The sequence below is a fragment of the Hippocampus zosterae genome, chromosome 2, assembly GCF_025434085.1.
Source record: "Hippocampus zosterae strain Florida chromosome 2, ASM2543408v3, whole genome shotgun sequence".
In the NCBI taxonomy this organism is placed as follows: Eukaryota; Metazoa; Chordata; class Actinopteri; order Syngnathiformes; family Syngnathidae; genus Hippocampus; species Hippocampus zosterae.
Genome location: NC_067452.1, coordinates 36,957,324 through 36,979,601, shown reverse-complemented (window position 1 = coordinate 36,979,601; position 22,278 = coordinate 36,957,324). Strand labels below are relative to the sequence as shown.

The 22,278-nt window shown below is 43.2% G+C and overlaps 1 protein-coding gene across 1 annotated transcript; it reads left to right on the top strand.

The window, feature by feature from the left end:
* Positions 1 to 1,641: 1,641 nt before the first annotated feature.
* On the top strand, positions 1,642 to 16,852 carry LOC127591248 (large neutral amino acids transporter small subunit 1-like). Its single transcript, XM_052051168.1, has 11 exons — positions 1,642 to 1,996; positions 3,636 to 4,160; positions 5,651 to 5,776; positions 9,049 to 9,154; positions 9,504 to 9,548; positions 10,333 to 10,456; positions 10,571 to 10,674; positions 10,896 to 10,992; positions 12,422 to 12,571; positions 13,422 to 13,596; positions 15,343 to 16,852. The coding sequence occupies exons 1-11, from the start codon at positions 1,933 to 1,935 to the stop codon at positions 15,411 to 15,413; spliced, it is 1,587 nt and encodes a 528-aa protein (XP_051907128.1). The 5' UTR covers positions 1,642 to 1,932; the 3' UTR covers positions 15,414 to 16,852.
* The last annotated feature ends 5,426 nt before the right edge of the window (positions 16,853 to 22,278 follow it).

The window sequence follows — 22,278 nt, the reverse complement described above, 5'->3', positions numbered from 1 at the left end:
GATAAAAGTTCAAACCTAATTGAAAAACATGGCACAACTTGAAGTAATTCTGATTAAAAATGAGCCTTCTTTATGCCTGTTGGGAAATGCATCAGCATATTCAGGTGATGTATGAACATCTGAAAGATAGACAGCAGGATCATTTTGTATTGGTTTTTAGTTATTGTTTTTAATTGCTCTTATTTTAGTCTAATCTTATTTTACTTGTTAATTTTTCGTCCTTTTAAGTAAAATGTAATTTTGAGTTTTAAAGTATTCAAGGAATTTTACCTTCCTCAAAATTCAAGGGTTCAAAGATCCATCCATCCATTATCTAATCCGCTTTATCCTCACAAGGGTCGCGGGGGTGCTGGAACCTATAGCTGCCGTCTTCAGGCAGTCGGTGGAGGACACCCTGAACTGGTTGCCAGCCAATCACAGGGAAACACATCAACGAACCAGTCGCCCACCCAGCCAAAGATATAAGGCCTTTTGTGTGTGTGTGTGTGTAAGGTCATTTTCTTGTTATAAGAACACAATTTTCCATATATGTCACAAATACAATCGTGTCAAGGTCCCAGGTTAGCCCAATGAGCCTGAATGTCTTGATGCTGTACTGTCTGTCTCCAGCAGGTGGCATTGAAGGGTCGCCCCCCTCTCATTCTGCACCTGTTTCCCATCATGTCATCAACTCTCACCTGGTCGAGGGGACTGTTCAGCCATCACCTGTTTTTAGAATATTGGCTTTGCTCTTGTCCCATGCCCACTATAACAGTCGCAGTCATAGTCTGGGTTTGTATTTCTTGTTTATTCAGCTTTTGTCTCGTTCTTGTTTGTAGTGGTTATCCTTGGGTGGTTTTGGTTTTTCTTGTTGATTGTTTTTTCCTCGTCTTTTTGTGTCAAGTGATTTTACATTATTGATTTCATTTACTGTTGCTTATGCTTATATTCGTTCTTATCCTGGTTATTTTGTTACCAGCGTTTAATGTTGTACTTTGTCAGTCTCGTGACCTTCTTTGGTGAATAAACCATTTTTGTATTCGATTTTCTCATGGTCTGCGTTTGTGGGATCCGCTCCTATTACGGACTGGTCCGGAACTGGAATTCCCCAAGTCTTAAAAATAAAGGTACAGTAACAAAAAATGATAAAAAAAAATATAAGAGAGATGCTCATTCATGTTTTGAATTTCACACAGGTGTCGATGGAGCAAAACAAAAACGCAAGATGCTTGAATTTTGCATTTTAATTATCAGGTCATTTTGTACTTGACAAAAAGAACGTAATGTTCAGGAATAAATTGTTCAACATGCAGGGATGAATGGGCATGAGGCTATGATGATAGTAGTTGAGTTTTGAAGTCAATGAATAATTGTTTTAAGAATCATGATTTCAATCTCAGTCAAAAATGATTTGTTTCCATACTCGTCCAACACACACACACACACACACACACGCACACACACACTGAGCAGACTGTGCGTCTGGATTAGCTAGCGCTGCACAAATAGATTAAAACGTCACGTGTCTGCTAGTAACCTCGCTCTACACACTCAAACTGCCAGCCACCCCCAACGTCCCCGCCCTACCTCATCATCAACCTCCCTCTGTGCTCGGCTATCATTTAGCAGGAGTGGGCGGAGGCTACCGCAGCATCACAAGGTGGAGGGTAGGGGGGTGAGGGAGAGAGGATCAGGGTCAGATGGAGTCTGGTTAGCTAGACTGACATGCAGCGTGTGCGTGTGTGTGTGTGTGTGTGAGTGAATGAGAACAAACGAGTAGAGAGAGAGAACCCCGAGGAGAGCATGCGTGTCTAAGTGTGTGTTTGTGTGCATGTAAAAGAGAGAGAGAGAGAGAGAGAGGAAAGCTAGACAGGAGGAAGAAGAGGACGTAAAGGCAAGAAGAAAAGAAGGGGCAGAAAAATCAAACCAGACGACTCAGCCCAGAAGGAAATAATGGCCGAGCCTGAGCTGAAATTACGGAGCAGTCGGGAGAGCATTGCCAAGGAGAAGATGGGGGGTAGGTCCACTCCACACCACACCACACCAAAACACAACACGCACTTCTACACATGACGCAGGGCGACACGGATAGTTCCTCGCGGAGGTGACGCACTGTTGTGAGGCAAAGGTGATGCCTCAGGGAGGTATTTGCATGTTTGCGTGACAGTTGAAGCTGTGTCTACATTTGCACTTCATTTGAATATCCCCTCCTGTGTTAACAAACAAAGCGTGTGATGGAAAAGTGGTTAGGACTGCACGACTGTCCATGTTTTATGTTATGTGTTGTTTTATTATTTTACTTTATGTTAACTGTTTTGTTAAGCGCTTTGTTACAGCTGCCGCTGTTGTGAAAGCGCTATATAAATCAGCATGTATTGTATTGTATTTGCATTTGACCAAAACACTCTTTTGTTCCTCCTCCGAGCTCCTTTTAACACGCGGGCCGCGAGATTGATCTGAACATCAGTGTTGTTTCTCGATCTATAAATATTGACATAAAAGCGTGCCATTTGATGCTTTGGATCATTCGCGGAGACCACTGGATGGGTCACAACTCCTCCCGATTGTTGACACGCTCACATTTAAAGATGACTCGGAATCAGAAAGTGATTGCAAAGTATAGTTATCCATAGTATAGTCGGCGGGGGACACCCTGAACTGGTTGCCAGCCAATCGCAGGGCACACAGAGACGAACAACCATCCACGCTCACATTCACACCTAGGGACAATTTAGAGTGTTCAATCAGCCTGCCACGCATGTTTTTTGGAATGTGGGAAGAAACCGGAGCACCCGGAGAAAACCCACACAGGCCCGGGGAGAACATGCAAACTCCACACAAGGAGGCCGGAGCTGGAATCGAACCCGGTACCTCTGCACTGTGAAGCCGACGTGCTAACCACAGGACTACTGGGCCGCCAGTATAGTTATCGTCCCTATTTTTTTGTACACTATAAATATGAATGACTGCATGATGGACAGTAAGGACACAGCATTGGTCACACACAGCGGTGATATTGTTTACATTTTGTAGGAAGTAGGTCCTTCTGTTACGACGAACATAGCAGGTGGCTCATAAAAGTGCCCTTAAAAAGGCATCGACCAAAACACAATTTGTAGAACTGCATGAATACGCTTTCAATTCAACGACTGCTCTGTATGAAATATTCATTCATTCATCTTCCGAGCCGCTTGATCCTCACTAGGGTCGCGGGGGGTACTGGAGCCTATCCCAGCTGTCTCCGGGCAGTAGGCGGGGGACACCCTGAATCGGTTGCCAACCATTCGCACTTACATTCACACCTAGGGACAATTTAGAGCGTCCAATCAGCCTGCCACGCATGTTTTTGGAATGTGGGAGGAAACCGGAGCACCCGGAGAAAACCCACGCAGGCCCGGGGAGAACATGCAAACTCCACAAAGGGAGGCCGGAGCTGGAATCGAACCCGGTACCTCTGCACTGTGAAGCCGACGTGCTAACCACTGGACTACCGGGCCGCCCCTGTATGAAATATGAATTACCAATTAGAAAGAAAGAAAAAAAAAACAGCAGAATCGACTCTCCACAACCCTTTCTCACTTATGTGTTTGCTAGCCAAGGTAGTTGGCACCATCGGTGCCATCTTCTAAACTTTTTGGTTATTCGTCGTTTCACAGGACCAGAAGCAGACCCGAACCAAGACGGCCAAGTCATTGAGAAAATTTCTCCATCCACCCCGATGGTCGCTGCCCCCTCGAGCCCGTCCGACCCGCCACCCGGCAAAGGGCAGAAGATCGAACTCAAGCGCAGCATCACCCTCTTCAACGGCGTGGCCATGATCATCGGCACCATCATCGGCTCGGGGATCTTTGTCACGCCAACGGGCGTCGTGAAAGAAACGGGCTCGGCCGGACTCTCCTTGATCATTTGGTCCGTCTGCGGGGTGATCTCCACCATGGGGGCTCTTTGCTACGCCGAGCTCGGCACCACCATCTCCAAGTCGGGCGGCGACTACACGTATATCCTGGAGGTGTACGGCGAGCTGGCCGCCTTCCTCAAACTGTGGGTGGAGATGCTCATCATCCGGCCGTCGTCGCAGTATGTGGTGTCGCTGGTGTTCGCCACGTACCTGCTCAAACCCATCTACCCCAGCTGCAGCGTGCCCGACAGCGCCGCCAAGCTCATCGCTTGCCTGTGTCTCAGTGAGTACATTAGGAAGCGCAGAGGGAGTTATAGCGCTCACACTTTGTACTGAAGTTCAAGTTCCGAAACAGGAAGAAAAAAAAGACTGAAATTTAGGTCTACTGACGTATAAAAGTTAATCAGATTTTTTATTTTTCCTTTATCAACAAAATCAATTTGAATAGTTTGGCACAAAAAACACTTGTGTGCACACAAAATAGTTTTCTTCTTGTATTAACTCACACGTGAATGTTACCTCGAGCAAAAACCAACAATGCGACATGTTTACGTGTTGTTCCGAACGCGCTGTTCAAATAACGGTTTGCTAATGTTGTGAATAGAGTCAAAAAAAAAAAGTACAAAATTAAGGGATGCTCCATTTTTGGTTCCATTTTTTTCCATCAGCTTAAGTTCCCAGTTACATAACCATAATTTGATCGTGTCACCGTCTCATGAATATTTCTCCCGAGAATGTAAATATTCATTTCAATATCCTCGACTAGGGCGGCCCGGTAGTCCAGTGGTTAGCACGTCGGCTTCACAGTGCAGAGGTACTGGGTTAGATTCCAGCTCCGGCCTTCCTGTGTGGAGTTTGCATGTTCTCCCCGGGCCTGCGTGGGTTTTCTCCGGGTGCTCCGGTTTCCTCCCACATTCCAAAAACATGCGTGGCAGGCTGATTGAACACTCTAAATTGTCCCGAGGTGTGAGTGTGTGTGCGAATGGTTGTTCGTTTCTGTGTGCCCTGCGATTGGCTGGCAACCGATTCAGGGTGTCCCCCGCCTACTGCCCGAAGACGGCTGGGATAGGCTCCAGCACCCCCCGCGACCCTAGTGAGGATCAAGCGGCTCGGAAGATGAATGAATGAATGAATGAATATCCTCGACTAAAAAATGTGACATGACAAATATGGTCATGTAACTGTCACCATGTTTTCCTATTTCCTAACGTCGATAAAATCCTTAAAAATCTTTCTGTTGACACCCTTTCTGGAATTAATAAAGACCCTTAATCAACACATGATTACGTTGACCGATTTGACCGAATCACTTTTCGCTGTCCACTTCTTCCCCATTGCATTCTCTTTGTAGTTGTGAAAAAAAAAATGTTTGCTTTCCTTTCACCTCCTCATCTTTTCCGCTCCACACTTACAACCCCGCCAGCGAGTTTATTTTGCCGCCGCCTTCCCAATTCAAGTCTGCACTTGCGCAGTGAGGTGAAGTATAACATTTTTTTTCCCCTGCTTTCTAAGTGTTCAAAAACCTTTAGCATCTCAACCACGGTTAGCTTTTGCACATCGTGTCGTGATCCGGAGCCGTTTGGAAAAAAAAAGCAACAAGTCTATGCTGATCAAGAGTATCTCTTTTCAAATGTAGTGAGTACATTTTTTAAAAAATTGAAAATGAAATGCTCCCGAAAAGTACAGATTTAAAAAAAAAAATCTACAAACCGCTCAGTCTTTGTAACTTTGTAGAAGATGCTTCCGTCTCTCATCACTCCTCCCTGCTTGCAGCCACCCTGACTTTTGTCAACTGCATCAGCGTGAGAGCCGCCACCAAGGTCCAAGACTTGTTCACCGTCTCCAAGCTGCTCGCATTGATCATCATCATCCTCTTTGGCTTCATACAGATCTTCACAGGTGACTCCCAGAGCAACAATTCACTCTTATTCACTTGTACAGTGGAACACAATTTTCATCATCTATGGAAATATTTCATACGGTAGTTGGATTTTTATTACGCTGAGCCAATAAGCAACTACAGTATACAAAGAAGAGACCGCATTGGACTGAGCAGGGTGTTCGGAGATTCTGCTTTCCTCATCGCATGAAAAGAATTTCTTTCCCTTTGGCTTTCAGCGGCACAGCAATCGACAGGTTAGCATGTCTGCGTCACAGTGCAGAGTTGCAGGGTTCGATTCCAGGGTTGTGGACTTTGCATGTTCTCCCCGTGCCTCTGTGGGTTTTATTCGGGTACTCGTGTTTTTTCACAAATCCCCAAAAACATGCGTGACAGTTTGATGGAGCACTCTAAAGCAGAGGTGGGCAATCTACGGCCCGCGGGCCGGATCCGGCCCGTTGGTCTTTTTAATCCGGCCCGCCAAAGATTGGTGCACAATTAAGGTTTGATTGCATTCATTTCGTTTGGACTTGTAATGACAGGTATTTCAACACCAGGTGGCGCAGTTACTTCAAGTTGTAGAGCACAGGGAGGGAGGGGAAGGCGAAGAAAGAGGGAGAGAGTAATGACTATGGAAGGGAAAGTGATATGTACAGTATCTGATTAAACGAAGCGGGTAACAAAGTACGAAACATTCAGGAGACGCCTGGAGTCGGAAAGACTCAAATCTACGAGACTTTGAAAAACAAGGAAGGGATTCTTACTCGGTCCGATTCTGGCAATTTCCATGCTCAGAGTGAATTGCTTGTGGCTCGAGTAAATGAACTTTTCCTAGAATAGTTTGATTGTTATCATGTTAAAACTTTCCGCAAGCTGGACCGAGAGTCGGAGAGCAGTCAAATGTGTAGAGCGTGAACAACAGGGGGCTCAGTACACATCCTTGAGGAGAACCGGTGCTGAGTGTGATGGTGGACGAGAATGTTACAATATTATTGGCATACAAAGACATTGTGCTGTCTTCTTTATTTTCTATTTCGATTTCTAACTTTTGGTCCGGCGCTCCACAATATTTTTTGCTTCTCATTTGGCCCCCCCCCCCCGGGAAAATAATTGCCCACCCCTCCTCTAAAGTGTCACTAGGTATGATTGTGAGCATGAGTTGTTGTTTGTCTCTGTGTGCCCCGCCGTTGGGTGGCAACCAGTTCAGGATGGACCCGGCCTACTGGCCAAAGACAGCCGGGATAGGCTCCAGCACACCCATGACCCTCAAGAGGATAAACAGATTACAAACTGATGAATGGCTTTTGAAAATTCCACATTCTTATCAAGTCACGCGCACTTGTTTGTGTCGAAGTTTTGCCAGAGCATTAATAACTGTAAGGCCACAGTTCTCAAATGGCTGGGAAATAGTCATCGACGTGTTCTTGTCGCTGTTCATTAGGATGGATGTGGCTTTCTGAGCATCAACATGCGAGTTGAAGCGACTCTAACCATCCATCCATGTATGTATTTTCTATCGTGCTGATTCTTCTCAGGGTCGTAGGTGAGCTGGCGTGCTGGCTGCTCACTAGTCAGTCACAGGGCACATTGAGACAAACAAGCATTCAAGTGCACATTCACACCTATTAGACAATTTGGTCTCGTCAGGAAACCTAAAGCGCATGTTTATGTGAATGTGGAAAGAAGGCAGACGAGCAAGTGACTCATCTCTGATTTAATCGATTGTGCTACTATGATTTTTTTTTCTTTCTTAAATGTCAAATGCAAGGCCACGGTCAGGTCAAACGCTTGATAACATCGACAGGGAGTCTTTGTATTTTTGTCGCTACTGATGCACAAACTGTTGACGATCGCTAACGAGTGAAGCCGAGCAGACGACACCTAAGCTTGTTTGCACTGATGCCGAGCGTGAGCGCCAAGCTCATTTGACGGCTCATGAACGATCGCGCACTCATGTGTATGTTTGCGTAACGGTGACGAGTGCTGCTTCGATGAGCAGTGCTGAATTCACGATTGAACGCCGCGGCAATGAAGTACCGATGTCAGTTCAGTCCTCGCTTGGAATTCTCTGCATGACAGCAAATTTATCAGCCCTGGTTGAAAAAAAAAATCTCATATTACAATGAACCATACTTAAAACTTGAGGCGCCACCAATGTCGACAGATCAAGTGGTGACTTCACGCTAGCTACCTCAGTTTGCCTTCGAGAGACACAGTTAATTTGTCCTTTATATTATTACTATCCATCCAGCCATCCATTTTATGATCCGCTTTATCCTCACAAGGGTTGAGGGTGGGGGCGGGGGTGGATACTGAAGCCTATCCCAGCTGTCTTCAGGCAGTCGGCCAGGGGACACCCTGAACCGGTTGCCAGCCAATCGCAGGGCACATAGAGACGCACAACCATACGCGCTCGCATTCACACCTAAGGACAATTTTGAGTGTTCAATCAGCCTGCCATACATGTTTTCGGAGCGTGGGAGGAAATCGGAGTACCCGGAGAAAACCCACTCCGGCACAAGGAGAACATGCAAACTCCACACAGGAAGGCCGGAACTGGCATCGAACTCATAATCTCTGCACTGTGGGGTCGACGTGCTAACCATTCGACCACTGGGCCGCTAATTATTATTATGATTATGATTATTATTATGATTATTATTAATATTGTGATCTGAGTCATTCATAGTAAAATAATATACGGCATGAGGCAGGGAAACAGCATGCGGCTGCTCGGGCCTAAGCTACACCTGCTACTCGCTGGCCCCGATTTGCAAGGCCACACCCACACGCATTGTGCTCTGCTCTGCGTTGCCATGGCGATGACTTAGCGAAGCTTGCCGGCTGGTGTCGCATGCGCACACTGAGGCCTTTCAGAGCCCGAAAGAAAGGAGAGAATGTAAGAGGCATGCACGTGCGCTGTGATGGTTCTCATTACCATCTGAAGAAGACAGGTTCGGGCGGGAACTGGAACCACAAGACACAAGCGTGCGCACACACACACATACACACACACACACTGTATGATGTGTGTGTGAATGTGTATGTGTGTGTGAAAAGCCCATATGAAAATCCAAGCCGAAAATACATGATGGACAACGTGTGAGACTGTCTGGTTTCCCTCACAGGATGAAAACCGTCTCTGTCAATCTAGACGATGACAAAATTTGATTGTGGGATCGTAAAGTCAAGCAGTCGCCCGTCAGCGAGCCTTTATAACCCCAAATGGAGACGCACAACGAATCATATCAAAACATTCCTCTCTTCTGTTTGTGCACGCGTGTGTGTGCAGGTGATGTGCCCTACCTGAAGCCCGAAAACGCCTTTGAAGGCAGCAAAGTGGGTGTTGACAATATTGTCTTGGCCCTGTACAGTGGTTTGTTTGCTTTTGGAGGCTGGTGAGTCATTTGTAGAAAAAAAAAAACTACTGCTCAGATATAGAAACAGTTCCTCTTAGAGTCTTGAACTGTATGTGTGAACGGATTGGCTTTGATTGATACTCTTGGTATTGTGCTATTTTTTTTTTTTGCACAATTTTTAGTGGCGGTGAAATGCCCCATACCACGTTTGAAATATTGGCATCAAAAGATTACAAATTGCACTCGGAATAGTATCGTATGGTTAAACACCATAAGAAAATACAGCATCATCACAATAATCAGCATTTTGTTGACTTTTCTGATTGCAAATTTGAGCAGCCTCAAGTTAAAATTCAAAGCGATGCTGTTTTCTTTGTTTTCTTCTCAGGAATTACCTGAATTACGTCACCGAGGAGATGATCAATCCAGAGAGGTGACTTAAATGTGATGGAGGTTGTTTTGAGGAGGGGTCTCCTGTTAGTATTTGTCAATCACACGACTTCACTTAGAGCTGAAAGAGCATGCCTGTCATCCCCTCGTTTTGCATGATGCAGAATGTTGCATAAACCAGCAAAATACAAAGTATTACACAATATAAATGTCAAATGTATGTGAAAAAATGGTGATGCTTGTCCTCACAATACTGCTTTATTCTTAGCAATTTATGGCTTTTTTTCTCTTGAAAAATCCGACTTTTTCTTCATTCTAAAAAAATATAAATAAAATACAGCTTTTTCTTGCAACTTCCAGTTCCATTTTTGTAAGATTTTACTTTTTTTTTCTTGAACCATCTGACATTTCCTCACAATTTGAAACCTTAATTCGCAGGTGTCAAACTCAAGGCCCGGGGGCCAGATCTGGCTCGCCACATCATTTGATGTGGCCCGTGAAAGCAAATCAAACACAATGCTTGCTAAAATCTGTCTCAAAATTTCAAAATCTATATGTGATATATAAGATTTACTATTTTAAGTATTCTTGTTACCAAAACCCTCATTAAAGTAACTTAAGCTATAGTTGATTTATTGATCTGGTTTCACATATATCACATGACCCAAATGAACCAGTAACTATAATACGGCCCATGACAAAAATGAGTTTGACACCCCTGCCTTAATTCAATTCAAGATTGCATCTTTTTGTTTTCTTTTGAATGCAGCACGACCATGTGTCCCGATCAGAAAGTTGAAATGACCACTGTCCCCTTTTCAACCTAGAAACCTGCCCCTGGCAATCATCATCTCCATGCCCATTGTTACGATCGTGTACATCCTGACCAACTTGGCCTACTTCACAACCATTTCTCCGCAAGACATGGTCGAGTCGGAAGCCGTCGCCGTGGTGAGCTATCGCTTCTAAAAATAACCGTTGCCTCAGTGCAATGAATTAACCGGCCTTGGCTTGTGGCCTTGTACTGATGAAAATAGTAACTTGTGTACTGTGGGCTGTACGCAGAGTTTTGGCGAGTACCATCTCGGCGTGATGTCTTGGCTCATTCCGGTGTTTGTGGGGCTGTCTTGTTTTGGAGCCGTGAATGGATCCCTGTTTACTTCAGCACGGTAAAATGAAAATGTGTTTTTTTAAAAATTAGTATTATTATTGGTATTTGGGAGCAAAAAAACGTATCACAAGCCTTCCTGTAACGCTTCCCTGAAACTTAATGTGATGTGAAATCAAGCGTGTCCATCAAATGACTGACTGTTATTGTCAGCACACTCGATATAGGCCAAGCGGATCATGTTGGAAAATAAATAAGTGAAACCCGTACCATTTGTTCCAGTTTGTTCTATGCTGGAGCCCGCGAGGGTCAGCTTCCTGCTGCTCTGGGACTGGTCCACACAGACCTTTTCACACCGGTGCCATCCCTCATCTTCACAGTAAGAACAGCTAGGATAACAGCAATGCTTATGTGCTTTTCAAGTCATAACAGTTCCAATGATGTGGAATTTGACCCATGGAAAGGTCGAAGGTTAAAGGGCCAAACACCTGCTCTGCAAACGTTGCACACACCCTCATACTTTAGGTTGAGCCGCATGACTCCCGTTCTGTTGTCATTGAACTGCATTGCATTGACAACGTGCAATTCAATTAGGATTCGGTACGAAATACGCAAAAAAACGTATCTGATTTATTTTTCATGCAATGTCATTCTGATTTTCTCAAATATGGCAGTTTTAGTAGACGTCCCCATGAAATAATAAGGTGATCGAGGAGCATTGCCCCAATATTCCCAAAATATTTCTACCTCCTGCTGCCTCGCTACTCTGGCGATAAAATCAGAGCCTCCATGCGGGACCACATTTACTTCCGTAAACACCGCGCCACATTATTTCATTTTTTTGTTTTTGCTCCAGAGCGGCCCGGTAGTCCAGTGGTTAGCACGTCGGCTTCACAGTGCAGAGGTACCGGGTTCGATTCCAGCTTCGGCCTCCCTGTGTGGAGTTTGCATGTTCTCCCCGGGCCTGCGTGGGTTTTCTCCGGGTGCTCCGGTTTCCTCCCGCATTCCAAAAATATGTATGGCAGGCTGATTGAACACTCTGAATTGTCCCTAGGTGTGAGTGTGAGCGTGGATGGTTGTTCGTCTATGTGTGCCCTGCGATTGGCTGGCAACCGATTCAGGGTGTCCCCCGCCTACTGCCCGGAGACAGCTGGGATAGGCTCCAGCACCCCCCGCGACCCTAGTGAGGATCAAGCGGTACGGGAGATGAATGAATGAATGAATGAATGAATGTTTTTGCTCCATGTCACTCGAAACATGCGTGTCACATCGTGCTCGCATTTGATTTTTGTCATGGGAAAGCCGACATAAAAACCTTTGAGCAAAAAATCCGAAATTGGCATGGGGGCTATCGTGTTTAAAGCGTGCCAATCAATCAAACCACAAATCTGTTTCGATCGAACTCTCAAATAACAGACTCCACATCCCCTCACGCGCACAGTAGGAGACCCACTGAACCCTGCATGAACAAGCACAGGGCGACAGAGTCAAAGAAGCCTTGAACAGAATCAAGTCTCAGTCGTGTGCAACAACGCGTGTAGTTGGAGTCTTGTTGCCTGCGGCACGGCCGAACCGGTCTGTTGTCACCATGGCAACCGACAGTCGCCTACTTTAATGGTGTAATATAATGTGAGGAGTTGCTTTGGCCACAAACTGTCATTTAAATCATATGTACACTTCGTAACATGTCGGCGGGAGCCCCGCAGGAGCAAAACAAACAAAAGAGTGAAAAACAGAAACAAATGAAGTTCCTTTTGTCTCGTTACAAGACTAACCTGATCTGATCTATCTTTTGTCTTTACTCGCAGTGTTTGCTGTCCATGCTTTACGCCATTTCCCAGGACATCTTCTCCGTCATCAATCTGTTCAGCTTCTTCACTTGGCTGTGTGTCGGCATGGCCATCGCCGGGATGCTCTGGCTCCGATTTAAAAAGCCCAATCTCAGAAGGCCAATAAAGGTACGCTGGTTGTACCTATGGGAGACCGATGACCCCCCCCCCCCCCCCCCTGCTGAGTAGTCTTGAATTGACACAGCGCAGCGTCCGTGCATCAAAAAGCATTTTTTTTTCTCCATAAGACAGACTGCTTTCTTCTGTTTGGACATGGCTTGTATCACCTCTTTGTTCCTGTGCCGTCTTTCATCTTTCCCCAGAGGCAAATTGCCCCCCGCCCCCCCCCCGGGCTATTTAGACGTGAAATTAATCTCCACTTGTGTGTTTGTTCTCTCTTTGTGAGAGAACCGTGCATGGCTGAGGCACTTTTCTTATCTTTCATTTCAAAGCACTGTCTAATCATCTTGATGAATAGAACACAACATAAAAACAAAGTCCTGCTAGAAGTGAGATGACATTGTGACAATGCAGTGAATTGATCATACAAAATAAAATAAAAAAAAAACAAGTACTGTGGCCTTTGAATAAGAATTTGGTCGCGCGGGAAAATGACAGAACTCTCTCTTGCAGCACTTTTCAATTTTATGCACTAAAAACAGACAACGGCTCAAGTCAATGGGATCCATTCTACATCTCGAAAGAGATTTTTAGTGAGACGCGCTTAATGTTATTCATTAAGCCTTCGGCCAACCACAAATCAAGGCTGAATGAGACTCAGCTGGCGCTGTTGCTGAGAGAAACGTTAGCGATCGATCGAGTCCATCAGCTGGTTCACAGATTGACATCCCCTGCCCGTGACTATAGATGAGGACCAGCGCGAGAGAAAATACATGAATAGTCATTCAAGACATGACAAATATGTGTTGTTTGTGTATGTTTTCTGGTTATCTTAAATCATCGTGTTCCCTCGACACAGATCTGTTTGTTTATCCCCGTGACTTTTGTCCTGGGCTGCATCTTCATGATCATCGTGTCCTTCTGGGCGGCTCCCATCGAATGCCTGATAGGCTGCAGCATCATTCTCACGGGCATCCCGGCCTACCTGCTGGGCAACAAGTGGAAGAAGCCACGTGTGGTCAAGAAGATGCTCGGTGAGTTGTTATTGTTTTGAAAATCAAATGAAAACAAGGGGATTCGTCCAGGCGTAAGCTAGGAGGCATCAGTGACACTTTGTTATGAGATTGAGGGAAGAAGATCGGCTGGAGAGCAATTGGGGGGGGGGGGCTGTTACCATGAGTGGGTTTGTTCAGAGTCCGGTGTCGGCTTATACCTGGCAACACCATCGGTCAATAACAAGTCTTGGTTCCAAGATCAAAATAAAAATGCAGTGTAGCATAACGCTAATCATTTTAGAAACGTAAATGACCCTCTTCCACTGTGGGAGGGGCACTAATCGTCATCTAAGACTTTAGCTGTTTCTTCCGACTGAAACTTTGGTTCGGTTGATCTTGCGATGACGACAGACTGTGTTTTTTTTTGCTTGCATGAAGGTATTTTTTGTGGCCTGAAGCTCTTCTTTCCATAGTCTGGAAGAGCGTTAGATAATTTCAAGGACCACAGTCCTATTCTGTGTGTGTGCAAGTGGCATTACTTTGAAAAAAATGCCCAACTCAGAGGTTTTGTACATGCCTGTTCTGTATAGGCGAGTTTTTTTCAAACTTTTTTGAGCTGAGGCACACTTCTTTCATTGAAAAGATCTCATAGCACACCACTAGCTGACAATGTGAACCCCCTCACCTCCGCTTATTTGAACAATTAACGTGTTATATTGTTACTATGACCGTTTTTAACATTGAAGAATGACGTTACAACAGCTTGAGTTGGAATCAAATGAGCATAAAGACAAAAATATTTTATAATATTTCATATTTATATTGTTTCACTGTCGTCCCGCATTCACGCGGCACAAATTCCACAAATTCGCTTGTCTCTAGTGGTCGAAACACAAGGCAATTGGCTAGCTGTTGCTGCCCCTAGCGGTATGAGATGGTACTACACGGTTACTTTCTGGGCGATAGACCGCACAGGCATACAAATTGGATATTTTACCGCGGCTCACCTGATTAATTGATTCATTATCTTACCACAAACACGTCGGGTGAGCTGGGATAGTGCTGCGGAATGTTAATTACTGTATAAAGTTTTATCATTAAAGATTTAAGTAATTGATTTAAAAGATTTAAAAAGATTTTTGAAAAGATTTAAGATTTAACACAAGGCAATTGGCTAGCTGTTGCTGCCCCTAGCGGTATGAGATGGTACTACATGGTTACTTTCTGGGCAATAGACCGCATAGGCATACAAATTGGATATTTTACCGCGGCTCACCTGATTAATTGATTCATTATCTTACCACAAACACGTCGGGTGAGCTGGGATAGTGCTGCGGAATGTTAATTACTGTATAAAGTTTTATCATTAAAGATTTAGGTAATTGATTTAAAAGATTTAAAAAGATTTTTGAAAAGATTTAAGATTTAACACAAGGCAATTGGCTAGCTGTTGCTGCCCCTAGCGGTATGAGATGGTACTACACGGTTACTTTCTGGGCGATAGACCGCACAGGTATACAAATTGGATATTTTACCACGGCTCACCTGATTAATTGATTCATTATCTTACCACAAACACGTTGGGTGAGCTGGGATAGTGCTGCGGAATGTTAATTACTGTATAAAGTTTTATCATTAAAGATTTAAGTAAATACAGATGCGCTGTTGTGAAAGCGCTATATAAATCAGCATGTATTGTATTGTATGTGACACATACCCCCACCCCCCACCACCACCATTTTGCAATCGCTGATTTACTGACGATGATGATTCGCTGTCTCTCAGAAATCTTCACCACGTTCTGCCAGAAAATATTCCTGGCTGTCCCCGAGGAGAGGCGCGAGGATTCAGAATAACGTCGGGTGGTCCTCAGACGACTCAACAAATCATGGCTCAGTGTTCTGTTTACTTGAACATTTTCAGTTTTCTTTTTTTTTGGGGAGGTGTTTGGCGTTTTGTTTTCTTTGCCGTTGTAGCTTTGCAAGGAGGGTTTACATGAACTATGAAATAAAAGCTTCAAATGTGCATTACTAATTGTATTCAGCAGAGACTACGAGAAGCCGCAATGTACACTTATAGTCGCTTAAAATGTAGCCCGGTTATGTTTCAGTGTCGCTGCTCTCACAGGATTTTGGACCATTTGCCGCAAAATGAAGGTGGAAAAAAAAACTGTTTATCACTCCACTTTTTTCAATCATTTAGAATTATATAGCCGTGTCTACCATGTTTGTTGCTAAAACGATTTAGTGTGGCCTCCGACTCCATTTTGTGAGGGAATGTTCAGAATGTTTTCTTTAAATGAAATACAAACCACAAATCCTTTTTTTTTTTAAATCACACATTGTACAGTGACCTTACAGTGACTACAATAACTAATCAGAATCAGAAAGAAAGTGGTTAGTTACACGCTACTAGTACAACATATGTGTTCATGACACTTTTAAAATATTTTTAGTTTTGTAGATGAAGCACAAGCTATTCAGTGAAATGAAATGTGTGATTGTGTGTGTTGGCGCGTGTGTACGCTCTGATGTTGTTATGCTGTCTTTATTCACTGTTAATTAAATTTCATGTGAAAAGGACGATACTTTTCTGTGTGTCCACTTGGGATGGGCATTTGAATAATACTTTTTAGCTGGGGACCAGAGTTGAGGGTGCGTGGGGGTTTTGAGCTGGCACGGTAGATCTCGTGGATGTTTGCAGTTCAGAACTGGACTCCATTTTGTGTCAATTGCTTCAAGATGAATTTTTTAAAATGTCACCGCACTCAATCAATATTCAACAAATGTATTATTATGCCCATCCCGAGTGATGATGCTGGATAAGAACGTGTGTGTCGAAGGCTTTACAAAGACTCAAATTACTCAAGTCTGTTGTGACTGTACATCCTGTAGCAAGCGTCACTGTCGTATTTGTGTGTGCCGATATTCCCGATTTGACAGAATGTCCCAACTGAGCTAAGTCGAGTGGGATCTTGTTTGAAAAGTTAAGCGGTGTCACGAGTACAATCGTAGCATATTTTGGAGCATTCCTGAAAGAAAAAAAAATATTGGCACGATTTTGAAAAGATGTAACATTTGAATTACGCTTTTTTAAAATGTTTTCTTGCCACACCTCGTGTCACCCCAAAACAAAAAAAAAAACCCATCAAAGGTGGCTTGAAAATAACTTTCCTGTTCATATTCTTTTATGATTTCCGACTGACTTATAAAATGGAGGTACGTCTCCATTATTAGAATGTATTGTCAAACATCGTGTATTTCAGGACTTGATTTCAAAAAATACAACTCATGTAGACGATGAAATGCTGAAATATTTCATGATGATTTTGTTGATACGATGACAGCTAACGAACACCCAAATTTACCATCTTGACAAATTGGAATACTACATAAGAAACAGCCGAAATATTTCCACAACAGAAATTTGGTCTGTGATTGACTGGCGACCAGTCCAGGGTGTACCTTAGCGCTCTCCCAAAGTCAGCTGGGAGAGGCTTTCTTTCATTTAAGGATGATTGAAAATGGAAGGATGGATAGAAATTAGGGTTTGCAATGACCTCAAATATTATTTAATGACGGCTTGACATTTATATTTTTTAGTTGATTAATTTAACATTGATATGAACATGGAAAAACACTGTCAGCCTTAATTTTGGAACCTTGGATATAAATACAACACAATAGACAGAAAAAAATGATGAATGTCTTCGGTGTACAAACTGGATGAAAAAAAAAGAAAAAAATAATAATTGACTGTCCGCAAAGAGATTCCGCCTTTGATGGTAATTGTAGGATGACCAGCTTTCTTTCATTCGAAGTAATTGAAAGCGCCTCTGTCAGTTTCTGTGCAACTGTCGTGTAGCGGTAACAATGGCGGGCACGTGGGACAATAAAGCTATTTTTGTTCAACATTTGTGTTTTGCAGATGTATTCACGGAAAGGTTGGAATATCCGATTGCCGATAGAATTCCCTCCAGCGAACGAACACGTATAGTAAGGCGCTTTTAGCCGAAAAAAATGACAATGTATACTAAGCCGTTTTTTGGCAAAAAAAAAAAACACCATGTATATTAAGGCGTTTTTAGCCGAAAAAAAACTACCATGTATAGTAAGACGTTTTTAGCCCCAAAAAACGACCATGTACAGTATGTTAAGGCGTTTTTAGCCGAAAAAAAAGACCATGTATAGTAAGACGTTTTTAGCCGAAGAAAACGACCATGTATAGTAAGGCATTTTTAGCCCCCCAAAAAACAATTATGTAAAGTAAGGCATTTTTGGCCAAAAAAAATGACCATGTAGAGTAAGGCGTTTTTAGCCGAGAAAAACGACCATGTATAGTAAGGCGTTTTTAGCCAAACAAAAAGACCATGTATATTAAGGCGTTTTTAGCCGAAAAAAACGACCATGTATAGTAAGGCGTTTTTAGCCAAACAAAAAATGACCATGTATAGTAAGGCATTTTTGGCCGAAAAAAATGACCATGTACAGTAAGTCGTTTTTAGCCGAAATAAAAGAGCATGTATAGTAAGGCGTTTTTAGCCGAGAAAAACAACCTTGTAAAGTAAGCCGTTTTTGGCCGAAAAAAAAAACGACCTTGTAAAGTAAGCCGTTTTTATCCAAAAAAAAAGACCATGTATAGTAAGACGTTTTTAGCCGAAGAAAACGACCATGTATAGTAAGGCATTTCTAGCCCCCCAAAAAACAATTATGTAAAGTAAGGCATTTTTGGCCAAAAAAAATACCATTTAGAGTAAGGCGTTTTTAGCCGAGAAAAACGACCATGTATAGTAAGGTGTTTTTAGCCGAAAAAATGACCATGTATATTAAGGCGTTTTTAGCCGAAATAAAAGACCATGTATAGTAAGGCGTTTTTAGCCAAACAAAAAGACCATGTATATTAAGGCGTTCTTAGCCCAAAAAACGACCATGTATAGTAAGGCGTTTTTAGCCGAAAAAAACGACCATGTATATTAAGGCATTTTTAGCCCCCCCAAAAATGACCATGTATAGTAAGGCATTTTTGGCCAAAAAAAATGACCATGTATAGTACGGCGTTTCTAGCCCCAAAAAACGACCATGTATAATAAGGCATTTTTAGCCCCCCAAAAAATGACCATGTATAGTAAGGCGTTTTTAGCCGAAAAAAACCCGACCATGTACATAGTAAGGCGTTTTTAGCCGAAATAAAAGAGCGTGTATAGTAAGGCGTTTTTAGCCGAGAAAAAACAACCTTGTAAAGTAAGGCGTTTTTAGCCGAAAAAAACGACCATGTATAGTAAGGCATTTTTAGCCCCCCAAAAAATGACCATGTATAGTAAGGCGTTTTTAGCCGAAAAAAACGACCATGTATGGTAAGGCGTTTTTAGCCGAAAAAAACGCTGGCTCTTGGTCGATTGCGATTGATGTATTGGGCACCTCTGCCTTAAAAACAGAGGCAATTCGCTGACTTGCTTAGCATTTAGCACTTCACGCCCTTGTCTGCGCATGAGCAGTGAGTCATTCATCTGATTGATTGCCCTCTATGTCAATCAAGTAAAGGTATTGCTGATAGGCTGACGTAGTATGTTCTGTGTTTTAAGCGCCATTCTTTGAATGGCAGCGCTCTCGCCGAGGCGTTTTCGACAATTATCGTGTGAAAGCCCGGGAGCCGCATTGAACCAGCCAAAGAGCCGCATGTGGCTCGCGAGCCGCGGGTTGGCCACCCCTGTGTTAGGGCTACGATTAGTATTGAAATGGTTGCGTCTTTCTCGTCACGTCTTATTACTTGCGTGTTTGTGTCTGTCTGCAGCAGTCAAGAGAACTCATATCCGCCAGTGGGGGGAAATGAAAGGGTCTGATGGTGGCTGATAGGAAAGGCAATATTAGTATATGTGACTTTCTATGTCAACTCCAGGGACTTTGAACGATGGCAGTCGTAGTCAATCAGTCTAAAAAACAAAAGCACGGAAAATAAAGTGCAGACATTACACTGCGCTTCATATGCAAATTTCAGTGAAAAAGTGGCTCGAATGTCTGTCTCACAATTGTGAGGTTTGGGGTACTGATAATGTGATCAGCCATCGAGTCTCAGTTTTATCCTAGTTTCAATTGTGCTTGTTAGTTTTTATCGCATTCAGTCAACCTCTTCCCGTTTTTATTTAGTCCAATTTAAGTCGACTTTAAATCAACCATTTTAGTCCTTATTTTAGTCATAGAAAACATCATTTTATTTGTGCACATGTAGGTGAGAGTTGTTATGAATTATGTGTCGCCTGCTGCTATTTTGTTTGATCTCGAGCAAGGGTGTCCAAACTCGGTTAATTTTTCCTCGTTTAAAAAAAAATCCTCTGGTTTTCCTGATATCACAGTGTTGAACTTTGTGCAAATTCACAGAAGCATTAAAAGCTAAGAAAACAAATGTTACATTAAAGGTCAACATTTGAATGCATACTCTTCTTGTTTCTTGGGGTCGTTTAAAAAAAAAAGATTCGAAAGGAGTCAGAGTCATGAATTTCATCTCACGTCACTGGGTGAGTCTGAATGGTTATTTGTCTCCATTGTGTCCTGAGATTGACTGGCAACCAATCCTAATTGACCTCACTTCTCGCGCCAAGTCTTGTTTGATCCGCTTTGCACCAGTAGGTGGCACCAAAGTATTGTCAACCCAATCTAGCCATTTGTTACGCGATACTTTACCGGCAGGTGGCAATATAGGGTTTCCAGGAAACTTAAGAGTACAAGAAGCAATGATTTTTTTTTTCTTTCCGTGTTGTGCACTATTTGACCAGGAGATGGTAATAGAAGTACGGGACATTTCACGTCGTGCTGCTCTTGTGCAGTCACGTCAAAATATACATGCACTATTACCTCCATTCGAGCACATTCGACTTCATCCTTCAATAAATCCAAAGCATCTGTATTCGTGAACATTACTTTTAAAGATATTTAGCTATTTTTTAAAGTCGGTTGCAAATGACTTACGAGAGAAGTGAAAACAAATTAAAGGGAAATAAAAATGCTTACTGGCGTCTCACCTTACTTAAATTCTGAGACGAGGATTTTTTTTTAAACATATATATATATATATATAGATGTGTATATGTATACACACACACACACATTATTTTTTTTCCCTTCAAACATGACCCCCTTTTGACAAATCCGCTGAAGGGGGCACTGCTTGTTCATCGTCAGAGAGGGGGAGAGAGAGTGAGAGAGAGAGAGAGAGAGAGAGAGAGAGAGAGAGAGAGAGAGAGAGAGCGAGAGAGAGAGAGAGAGAGAGATCCCATTTCCATTCGATTTTTAATCCAACTGTGAAATTCAAAAGTAAAAGGCAGTGTGCACGCGTGAGTGCGTGCGTATGTGTGTGTGCGCGCTTTATGTTTTTCTCCTCAGGTGGCTCTGTGAAAGGCTGTGTGCACAAAAACAAAAATGACCATGGGGCAGAGAAATGTTGCTTGATATGATATTGATTACTTATGATGGGCAGGGAACAAAAATACAGAAAAAAAAGATGTAAAATCTCACTGTTACTCACAATCCTTTGCATACAATTCTTGCACACCCGGCACCAGCAGGAATCAATTTACAGTTTTTACTCAGTCGCTTTGGTGCATTTCTCAGATTAGAATTGAAATTGTCAAAAGAACGTGTTCAACCTTCACATTCCAGTGTCACTTGTGCATTTCAGAAAGTAGTTTGTCATTTGTCCGAACAAGTTGCTTTTGCACAACCCTGCAAATGATCATGTACAATTAAATTCTAATCTCCTACATCATCAATTATGCCATGTTGATTACATTATATTAAAATTGGTTTCAGTCGAATTGTTCCACACCTGGCGCCATCCTGGCATTAGTTTTAAGTACATGCGTAACAGTTGAACAAGTCGTCATATGTCGAACCTATGATTTATCCATCCATCCATCCATTTTCCGAACCGCTTAATCCTCACTAGGGTCGCGGGGGGGTGCTGGAGCCTATCCCAGCCGTCTTCGGGCAGTAGGCGGGGGACACCCTGAACCGGTTGCCAGCCAATCACAGGGCACACAGAAACGAAAAACCATTCGCAACCACACTCACACCTAGGGACAATTTAGAGCGTCCAATCAGCCTGCCACGCATGTTTTTGGAATGTGGGAGGAAACCGTAGCACCCGGAGAAAACCCACGCAGGCCCGGGGAGAACGTGCAAACTCCACACAGGGAGGCTGGAGCAGGAATCGAACCCGGTACCTCTGCACTGTGAAGCCGACGCGCTAACCACTGGACTACCGGGGCGCCCCCTATGATTTATATTTCCATTATTTTCCTCGAAACGGGTCTTCAATGTGGATCTTGACCAATCTCTTCCAATTAGTCCTCCACATACACTAAAGTGTAACTTGAGAGTTTTGAAAAATGGTCAACAAAACATCAGAACATGCATTGTGATCTCGACAACACGACTACCTTATCCATTCACCGTCATTCTTAGATTTATCATTCCGATGCCCCTGACATGTTCAGTGACATCAAATTTACTTTTGAGAGATGTACTCATCATTTTGAGAAAGAAAATGGCTTTTGCTGAGCCACCCCACAATGATGTTTTGCTATTTATGCAAATTACAAGAACGATATGTACCAAATAAACTGGGAGAAAACTGCAAGAACTTCAATGTAATATGGTATGAGATTTGGACACCAATTTTCAATGTGTGTGTGTGTGTGTGTGTGTGTGTTGGGTTGCGGAGACACAA

What these genes read in the sequence shown, in the direction of transcription:
- LOC127591248 (XM_052051168.1), top strand. Translation starts at nt 1,933, where the DNA reads ATGGCCGAGCCTGAGCTGAAATTACGGAGCAGTCGGGAGAGCATTGCC. An exon ending in TTGTTTGCTTTTGGAGGCTG is followed by an intron (nt 9,155 to 9,503) that starts GTGAGTCATTTG and finishes TTTTCTTCTCAG; the next exon opens with GAATTACCTGAATTACGTCA. An exon ending in AGTCGGAAGCCGTCGCCGTG is followed by an intron (nt 10,457 to 10,570) that starts GTGAGCTATCGC and finishes GGCTGTACGCAG; the next exon opens with AGTTTTGGCGAGTACCATCT.